At 42.8% G+C, this 10549-nt stretch overlaps 1 protein-coding gene across 5 annotated transcripts in view; it reads left to right on the top strand.

Moving 5' to 3' along the window:
* ndst1a (N-deacetylase/N-sulfotransferase (heparan glucosaminyl) 1a) overlaps positions 1–10549 on the top strand; it is a 241469-nt gene that overhangs the window by 198150 nt on the left and 32770 nt on the right. For all 5 annotated transcript variants that reach the window (XM_060915190.1, XM_060915193.1, XM_060915191.1 and 2 more), the window contains exons 5-6: positions 3557–3644; positions 4642–4796. In XM_060915190.1, the coding sequence (XP_060771173.1) occupies positions 3557–3644; positions 4642–4796 (243 nt within the window). The remainder of the gene's footprint in view (positions 1–3556; positions 3645–4641; positions 4797–10549) is intronic.

Below are 10549 nucleotides of genomic sequence, written 5' to 3'. Positions count from 1 at the left end.
TCTGTAGCCACTTTATCCTTCTACAGGGTCGCAGGCAAGCTGGAGCCTATCCCAGCTGACTACGGGCGAAAGGTGGGGTACACCCTGGACAAGTTGCCAGGTCATCACAGGGCTGACACATAGACAATCATTCACACCTACGGTCAATTTAGAGTCACCAGTTAACCTAACCTGCATGTCTTTGGACTGTGGGGGAAACCGGAGCACCCGGAGGAAACCCATGCGGACACGGGGAGAACATGCAAACTCCGCACAGAAAGGCCCTCGCCGGCCACGGGGCTCGAACCCGGACCTTCTTGCTGTGAGGCGACAGCGCTAACCACTACACCACCGTTAGGCTACAATCATTCGCACAGCAAACAACAAGATAACCTAGTGTTGAGTTCGTGCAATATTAGCCCAGTGGTTGGGTTAAAGTTAAGTTATTTTTGACCCAGTATTTTTAGAGTGTATTATTATTGTTGTTGTTGTTCTTGTTGTTGGTTAGGATGTACTATATGCATTTTACCTCAATGTTCACTTAAATTTTTAGGTTCTAAGTAAATGTTAATGTATCTGGGCTGTTAATCGAGATCCTTCTCTACAGCATTGACTGTTGGATGAAAGCATGGTAATACTACAGTTAGTGCATCCTTTTAAAAACCATACTATCCCTTTTTAAACTAATTTCATCGTTACTATGACCTATTACACATACAACTATGATGCTACCACAGCTACTGCAGTACTATGGATAAACCACAGTAATGCTATGGTTGGTTCATAGTACTTAGAATCACTATGAAATACCATAGTAGAACCATGGTTACTACCATGGATAAACCACAGTAATGCTATGGTTGGTTCATAGTACTTAGAATCACTATGAAATACCATGGTAGAATCATGGTTACTACATAAAAACCATGGTAAAACCATAGTAAACCATGGTAGATTTTCGTAAGGGGTGTGTTTTTCAACATGAAAAGATAAACTTCATATCTTCAAGCCAACATGTGATTTTCTTTTTATTATATCGACAAATTCACAAACAAAAAGTACCCAAATTTCTCAAAACAATTCATCAGTTTTCTCACGAGTGACATATAGAAATTTATATATCATGACATATACAAGTGGTGTATTTCCCAGTAAAACACTCGTGTCCATATAATTGTCCATATTCCAAAAAGGCACAGAAGCCCTTGCACTTTTAACTTAAGAAATCCAGACTCTATGAATATGCCACTCGGAATGGCCCAGTGTTGTGTGTCCTATATTTACGGTACATACTAAACATGATAGGCATCTTATGATTCAATAACACTTGCCTCTCACATGCTTCTTACAATAATGTGGGAAAACTGAGTGACTGTTTGTTCACTATGGACAGTTTTGCATTTAAAGGAGATACGCAGAGCCTTTATTTTTAAATAAATTTCTGAGTGGATAGTATCTCCATCCTTGACTCTTGTATGCTGCATAAATGGGAATAAAAAAATATTTTTTTGAGAGTTAAAATCGACCGCAAAGTTGGCATTCGAGCTGCCCCGCTGAGCCAGCCAGCCCTGAGTGCATGACGTCACAGTGGTAACCGGTTTTAAGGCCGAGGCCTTTTACAGCTATCGACCAAAGTCATTTAAATAAAAATTTATGGTGAAAGTAAGAAATACCGTTACCCACTTGCTCAACTAAGACTGATTTGAGTTCATTGATTGTGGGTTGACTCTCATTAAAACAGGATAGGTGTTATAACTTATGCAACATACATGTACATGCATGCATTTTCACTGATAAAACGTAAAAGGCTAATTAAATAATCAGATGAACTGAAACAATCACATTCTGAAGCAAATTAAATAATCTTATACCGGTAACTTAAACACACAATACAAGTTTCATGTATTAATCTAAATGCAGGTAAACAACGAGTGTTGTTGTTTTTGTTGTTTTATATCCAAATGAGAGTCGCATCTTACCCGTCTGTGTTCTTGCTTCTTGAAGGCCGACCTTGTGGCTGATTGTTTTGAAACAATCTGACTTTCAGTTGTTCGTTCAGTTCTCTGTTCATTCGCTTCTTCCATGTAAGGGTGACATATTGCTGCTGAGGGAAGCATATCCAGTGGAGAAGTCAGATGGCTGGTCTACTCATTCTCCATTTTCTCCATACTGAGTACTCCGCCATTACTGCTCAGCTCAGGCAATTACTAAAGCCTGAGTCGTCACTGAAGTCCACAGGACGTCATTGGTTTTAGCAACAACCGTGGGGAGGTCTCTGCCCAAGCAATAACATGTCCTGTTCCGTCCCGGGTTTTGGCAACAACCCTTGGCTCACGCTCCAGGAGAACTGATGCAACTGAACTTACTTTCCTTTTTCTTATAGTTTTATTTTCCTTTAATTTTTGGTATTGCACCCTCTTTCATCCATCCATCCATCTATTATTTGTAGCCGCTTATTCTGTCCTACAGGGTCGCAGGCAAGCTGGAGCCTATCCCAGCTGACTACGGGCGAAAGGCGGGGTACACCCTGGACAAGTCGGCAGGTCATCACAGGGCTGACACATAGACACAGACAACCATTCACACTCACATTCACACCTACGGTCAATTTAGAGTCACCAGTTAACCTAACCTGCATGTCTTTGGACTGTGGGGGAAACCGGAGCACCCGGAGGAAACCCACGCAGACACGGAGAGAACATGCAAACTCCGCACAGAAAGGCCCTCGCCGGCCGCTGGGCTCGAACCCAGGACCTTCTTTCTATGAGGCAACAGTGCTAACCACTACACCACCGTGCCGCCCACCCTCTTTCAATACAGGCTTATAGCCAACGCTCCTCAACAGATCAGAGGTCTTGTACGAGTCCTCAGTAAAATGTGTAGCGCAGAGGAGAGACCACTTTGTAGGCGCCCAATGTGCCCATGAACTTCTCACAAAATGCATCCAAATCTTTGCAGTCTGAACATTCTTGGGTCATGAATGCAATGTTAATCCACCTTCTGTCGTGTTGCTGCACCCGCCAGCAACACATCTACGTGGCATGGCGATAAATTAGCTCAAAATGGAGGATCGGAGTTGCAGTCAGCTCTGTGTTTTAGTATAGCGCAAATGGTGATGAGACCGATAGCCTTCCTGCTGTGCCGTCACAGATGTCAAGGTCATTCACTCAGACCACTACCTATATGAATCACTTTAATCATAAAAATTACTATATTAGATTTATTGTTAATGCTAAAAACTATTCCTGTGCCATTCTTGAGGTTTCAGGCATTTATAAACAAAAAGTGAGGCCATGGTTCTGCGTATATGCTTTAAATTCTTTCCTGTAGGGATTTAACCCTAAAGTCCATCAGTCACTCAAATGCATGTTTTGAGTGAATTTGGATGTTGTAAAGAATTGAATAATGAAGTGATGCGGCTGTAGAACAAACTAGAAAATGCAAACGGGGATAATACTGAAGACTTTAAATTAAAATAAGCATTGTGTTAATGTGTGTTGTGAGAGTTTCTGATTTTGTGTGTGTGTGTGTGTGTGTGTGTGTGTGTGTGTGTGTGTGTGTGTGTTCTTCCATCCAGGCACTGATACAGATGCAGAACGAGCTGCGGAAGTCAATCCCAAATTTCACCTTTAACCTTGGCTTCTCAGGGAAATTTTACCATGCAGGTCAGTGGACGATAATGTTTTTATTTAGAATCGTGTGTGTTTTTGTGTATGTACGAGAATACGCACTGATACTGAGATACGATGTGACCTTGTTTTTTTCTCATGCATGTGGGAGTGTGTTTGTCATTGGATAAAGACAGATAAAACACAGTCATCGTGTCGTCTGCTGATTAATAATCACCAGTTCCTCAGTTTTATTGTTTTATTCTTCCTGGAATGAAGAGATTATAGTGCAGCCTTTTTTTTTGACTGCTTCATGATTCAGTGGTTCGATAATTCAACTAATAAAGGAAAAAATTGCTACTCGTACACTCACATTTCTTTTGACATGCATATTATGCTGTGTTTATAGATTATATCTCATCTCATCTCATTATCTGTAGCCGCTTTATCCTGTTCTACAGGGTCGCAGGCAAGCTGGAGCCTATCCCAGCTGACTACGGGCGAAAGGCGGGGTACACCCTGGACAAGTCGCCAGGTCATCACAGGGCTGACACATAGACACAGACAACCATTCACACTCGCATTCACACCTACGGTCAATTTAGAGTCACCAGTTAACCTAACCTGCATGTCTTTGGACTGTGGGGGAAACCGGAGCACCCGGAGGAAACCCACGCGGACACAGGGAGAACATGCAAACTCCACACAGAAAGGCCCTCGCCGGCCACGGGGCTCGAACCCGGACCTTCTTGCTGTGAGGCGACAGCGCTAACCACTACACCACCGTGCCGCCCCTTATAGATTATATATATATATATATATATATATCATATTGGTTTAAAAATGATGTGTATGAAAAGATCAAGGTGAAATGTTGTCTTGTATTAAGATACTGCATGGATGTGAGTGCGTGAGTCTCATGCTGCTAATGAGGAGAATCGAGATGACCTACTATTGTCCTCTGTTAACAAGCTGTGTGTCGGTGCTGATGCAGATCTGGGTTGCGACCTATTATTGTCCTCTGATAATAAGTTGTGTGTGTGTGTGTGTGTAGGTACAGATGAGGAGGATCTGGGTGATGACCTGTTGTTATCAAACGTTAACCAGTTCTGGTGGTTTCCACACATGTGGAGTCACATGCAGCCTCACCGCTTTCATAACCACAGCGTATTAGCAGAACAGATGCTCCTGAACAGACGCTTCGCTGAGGTGAGTACAACACACACACAAAACACGTTAAGAAAGACATCACCTTCACCATCGCCACCAAACTCCAATGCCGAATCCTTACCTACAGTGGTGCTTGAAAGTTTGTGAACCCTTTAGAATTTTCTATATTTCTGCATAAATATGACCTAAAACATCATCAGATTTTCACACAAGTCCTAAAAGTAGATAAAGAGAACCCAGTTTAACAAATGAGACAAAAATATTATACTTGGTCATTTATTTATTGATGAAAATGATCCAATATTACATATCTGTGAGTGGCAAAAGTATGTGAACCTCTAGGATTAGCAGTTAATTTGAAGGTGAAATTAGAGTCAGGTGTTTTCAATCAATGGGATGACAATCAGGTGTGAGTGGGCACCCTGTTTTATTTAAAGAACAGGGATCTATCAAAGTCTGAGCTTCACAACACATGTTTGTGGAAGTGTATCATGGCACGAACAAAGGAGATTCCTGAGGACCTCAGAAAAAGCATTGTTGATGCTCATCAGGCTGGAAAAGGTTACAAAACCATCTCTAAAGAGTTTGGACTCCACCAATCCACAGTCAGACAGATTGTGTACAAATGGAGGAAAGTCAAGACCACTGTTACGCTCCCCAGGAGTGGTCGACCAACAAAGATCACTTCAAGAGCAAGGCGTGTAATAGTCGGTGAGGTCACAAAGGACCCCAGGGTAACTTCTAAGCAACTGAAGGCCTCTCTCACATTGGCTAATGTTAATGTTCATGAGTCCACCATCAGGAGAACACTGAACAGCAATGGTGTGCGTGGCAGGGTTGCAAGGAGAAAGCCACTGCTCTCCAAAAAGAACATTGCTGCTCGTCTGCAGTTTGCTAAAGATCACGTGGACAAGCCAGAAGGCTATTGGAAAAATGTTTTGTGGACGGATGAGACCAAAATAGAACTTTTTGGTTTAAATGAGAAGCGTTATGTTTGGAGAAAGGAAAACACTGCATTCCAGCATAAGAACCTTATCCCATCTGTGAAACATGGTGGTGGTAGTATCATGGTTTGGGCCTGTTTTGCTGCGTCTGGGCCAGGACGGCTTGCCATCATTGATGAAACAATGAATTCTGAATTATACCAGTGAATTCTAAAGGAAAATGTCAGGACATCTGTCCATGAACTGAATCACAAGAGAAGGTGGGTCATGCAGCAAGACAACGACCCTAAGCACACAAGTCGTTCTACCAAAGAATGGTTAAAGAAGAATAAAGTTAATGTTTTGGAATGGCCAAGTCAAAGTCCTGACCTTAATCCAATCGAAATGTTGTGGAAGGACCTGAAGCGAGCAGTTCCTGTGAGGAAACCCACCAACATCCCAGAGTTGAAGCTGTTCTGTACGGAGGAATGGGCTAAAATTCCTCCAAGCTGGTGTGCAGGACTGATCAACAGTTACCGCAAACATTTAGTTGCAGTTATTGCTGCAGAAGGGGGTCACACCAGATACTGAAAGCAAAGGTTCACATACTTTTGCCACTCACAGATATGTATTATTGGATCATTTTCCTCAATAAATAAATGACCAAGTATAATATTTTTGTCTCATTTGTTTAACTGGGTTCTCTTTATCTACTTTTAGGACTTGTGTGAAAATCTGATGATGTTTCAGGTCATATTTATGCAGAAATATAGAAAATTCTAAAGGGTTCACAAACTTTCAAGCACCACTGTAAGTTCAGGCTCGAACCCAGGTCGTTGAAACAGCCACGTTACTGCTCCGCAACACGCTCACAAAACTTTATCATCTAACTGGATCATGTTAATGCTACATAAATTAATCACGCTTACTCTAAATAATTCAATGTAGTCATTTGAACGTTGTTTAAAGTAAGCTTAGTATAAGCTATAAACTCCCGTTTGGATGAGAAACGTTATTATATATTTATGCAAGCTGTACGGAATACATTCTCTTCAGTCTGCCCCACCCCATGTTCCTTTTTTTCAGTGTACTGACTGCGACTCGAGACAGGATTACACGACATCTAAAAAGTGTTGTCATGACGCACCTGTGTAATCCTGTCTCACGTCTGTCACTGTATAGAGTGCCAAATTGCAGAAAGAAAACAACTTTATTATAGATTTCTGATGTGTCCAGCAGGATCGGCTGAAAAACCTGTTCAGTTATTATTATTATTATCATTCGTATCCCTGCTCCGAAGGAGGGGGGTATACTGGTTTACATCTGTCTGTCCGTATCTCCATCCGTCCGAAACACCCTTTTTCTCAGCAACCACAAATTATAGCCAATTGGTACTTGGTACCAAACTTCAGCTTGGGGTTTTATACCATGTCTACCGTTTTCAGGTCTGTCGCACATCAACTTCCTGTTTACCGACTGAATGTATTTATGAAACATATAGGGTGGATTTTGATGCTATTTCAAGAAGCAAAATGCGATTTCAAAATGACAGTTTACCAGGATGCTGTTTGAAATCCCTGGGGAGAGACACTGCTCTTTACTTACTTGTTTCAGGGTTCATTATTTGTTGAAGTCAACATTCATAATAGGGCGGCACAGTGGTGTAGTGGTTAGTGCTGTCGCCTCACAGTAAGAAGGTCCGGGTTCGAGTCCCGTGGCCGGCGAGGGCCTTTCTGTGCGGAGTTTGCATGTTCTCCCCGTGTCCGTGTGGGTTTCCTCCGGGTGCTCCGGTTTCCCCCACAGTCCAAAGACATGCAGGTTAGGTTAACTGGTGACTCTAAATTGACCGTGAGTGTGAATGGTTGTCTGTGTCTATGTGTCAGCCCTGTGATGACCTGGCGACTTGTCCAGGGTGTACCCCGCCTTTCGCCCGTAGTCAGCTGGGATAGGCTCCAGCTTGCCTGCGGCCCTGTAGAACAGGATAAAGTGGCTACAGATAATGAGATGAGATGAGAGATGAACATTCATAATACAGTACGTGTCCTGTTCCTTCGATCACTTGCATTCTGATTTAAGCGAGAGCGGGGGGATACATAAGTGAGCAGTAGCTCACAGCTGATCTTGTTTGCATCTGAGTACACACACACACACACCTTAAACATGGGAAGTTATGGTTAGTGATCAGGATTGGGTAATCAGTTTGAGAGGGTTGGTGGGTTTTTTTTTTCAATCAAAGTACTGACTTCGCACTGTTTATAGTACAACTTATAAAAGAAGTGGGAGAGCGAGAAAGTGGGAGAGAACAAATCAAGTGATCTTTTGTTGTTCAGATGCTCCTGTTCGAGTGGGGAAATATAGGGAACATTGCAGAAGAAAGCCCTTACACTCAGACACTTCCCTGGAATAGCCTACTTGTCTGGTCAAGGAATGGTTGTCGCAGGACTTCTGGTTGATGCGGGACACATTAGGAGGGCCTGCGAAACAGCAGCAGTGAGCTGAGAGAGGCAAATGTCGCTGAGCATCCGCTGATGTTCACCTAACAGGCGTCCTTGAGCCGAAAGCGCAGTTTGCTTAACCTCATCCACTGTGTCTGTGCTGGCAAAGTACTCTGTCAGAGTTTGCAGGCACTTATGGACGCAAATGCAGGGGAGAGCGGGTGCATCGCAAACTGGTAAACAAATCCAAATCGTGTGACGAGAATCAAAGCCAAGTTCGTGCTAGAGGTCGGTCCATCAGCAAACAGGGTGTCAGAGGTAAACAACAGAGTCAGAGTCGAGAGAATAACATAGCAGGGGTTAGAAACACTAATAGTCGGGTTAAAACAACAAAGGCATCAGGTACGCAGACGCTGAATGATACATCACAGTGTGCTGGAGTGTTTGGCGTGCTTATATAGGGAATTGGACTGGGAATGGGTGTAATCCCAGTGAGTACTTGGGAGAGAGACGGCGCTGTGGTGCCTGGGAGTTGTAGTCCGTGGTGGCCATGCTTGAAGGCTGCCACGAACTCACGCGGAAACTGACACAGCCCTGTTTGTTCAGGGGGTAGAATTTAATTTCGGGGCAAACTAAAAACAGAAGACTGAGGGGGAAAAAAGACAGAGCCTTTGCACATCACATCACTTCCGAAGGAAACTTTTTATGTTTGTAATTATTATAAATGAAGAAATGCTGCACCATTAAAGTCTGTAGTTTTCCCTGATTAAACTAAATACCAGAGGTGGACTAAGTACCCAATTTCATTACTCTAGTCAAAGTACTGATCCCACTGGTTAAATGTTACTCCGATACAAGTGAAAGTTGTACGGTCAAATTTTTGCTTAAGTGAAAGTACTGAGGTACTTGCTTTTAAAAATACTTCAGCATTAAAATTGCGTTTTCTGTCAACGCATCATTGTATTATTGCCACAACGCATACAATACTGAATGCCACTGGGTAGATCCATGCCAAATGACCAGATGGTTGCAGCACCAGATTCATTTTCTTTGTGAGAGCTTATGGTAATCCATCCATCCATCCATTATCTGTAGCCGCTTTATCCTGTTCTACAGGGTCGCAGGCAAGCTGGAGCCTATCCCAGCTGACTACGGGCGAAAGGCGGGGTACACCCTGGACAAGTCGCCAGGTCATCACAGGGCTGACACATAGACACAGACAACCATTCACACTCACATTCACACCTACGGCCAATTTAGAGTCACCAGTTAACCTAACCTGCATGTCTTTGGACTGTGGGGGAAACCGGAGCACTCGGAGGAAACCCACGCGGACACGGGGAGAACATGCAAACTCCGCACAGAAAGGCCCTCGTTGGCCGCTGGGCTCGAACCCGGACCTTCTTGCTGTGAGGTGGCAGTGCTAACCACTACACCACCATGCTGCCCCTTATGGTAATAGATACTGGTGAAATATGAAGTGATAAAAAATTCTGGGGCCCTATTCTGTGTATTTAATGAATTAGGTCATTTTGAAAATTACTGAAATTAGATCAGAATGTACCCCCTAAATCCTTGCCAGGGATTTTGGGGTTTTAAATGCATTTTCTCAGCTTCTAGGCTACACAGAGGTTTAAAATTTGGTAAATTAACTCTCTACATGTTGCTAATCTGGTAGGAAAACATAGAGCCATCGATCTAGAAAATCCTGGCCATAGGTACTTCCTAAAAATGCTAAAAATTAAGAAAAACGCACTCGTGAGTGGGGTTTAGGGCCCTAAAAATACTAGAAAACAAATGTATCCATCTCCTATCACTACCTGGTCTTATTATAAACCAGATTGCCTGGTCACTTATATAACAGGAGCTTTCTAGATAGAATATTTACAGAAATATGGCAGATTCAATTACATACCCCACAAAAAGTATCATATCTTTAAGACCCTGAATGGAAATGAAGCACAGGTAGCACAGGTCTGCAACTTGGTAAATAGTTTCATTAATTCAATCACTACAAACATGTGAAGTGTCATCTTGTTGTTATTTGTGCATCATTCTCTTTTTTCAATCCCAAATCATCCATTTTTAATGCCCTTGAATTTGTTGTTTTTGCTGTTACATGTACTCTACAGTTCACAAATAACTATATACTTGACCATGAAAAAGTAATTTAAGATCACAGATGCAGCACTCTCCGATTCATATGTTTGTCATGACTGATATTGGGTATGTCATCTGCATACATGTCAACCCCTTTGGGCGTCCACCTGTAGTATCAGAGGAAGAAATCCATAAAATCCTTATAGCCTTCGAATCGCACCAAACTTAATAAATAAATAAGTAAATATAACTTGCCGGGGCGGCACGGTGGTGTAGTGGTTAGCGCTGTCGCCTCACAGCAAGAAGGTCTGGGTTCGAGCCCTGTGGCCGGCGA

Source organism: Neoarius graeffei, chromosome 2 (assembly GCF_027579695.1).
Source record: "Neoarius graeffei isolate fNeoGra1 chromosome 2, fNeoGra1.pri, whole genome shotgun sequence".
Taxonomy (NCBI): Eukaryota; Metazoa; Chordata; class Actinopteri; order Siluriformes; family Ariidae; genus Neoarius; species Neoarius graeffei.
This window is presented reverse-complemented; position numbering and strand designations above follow the sequence as displayed.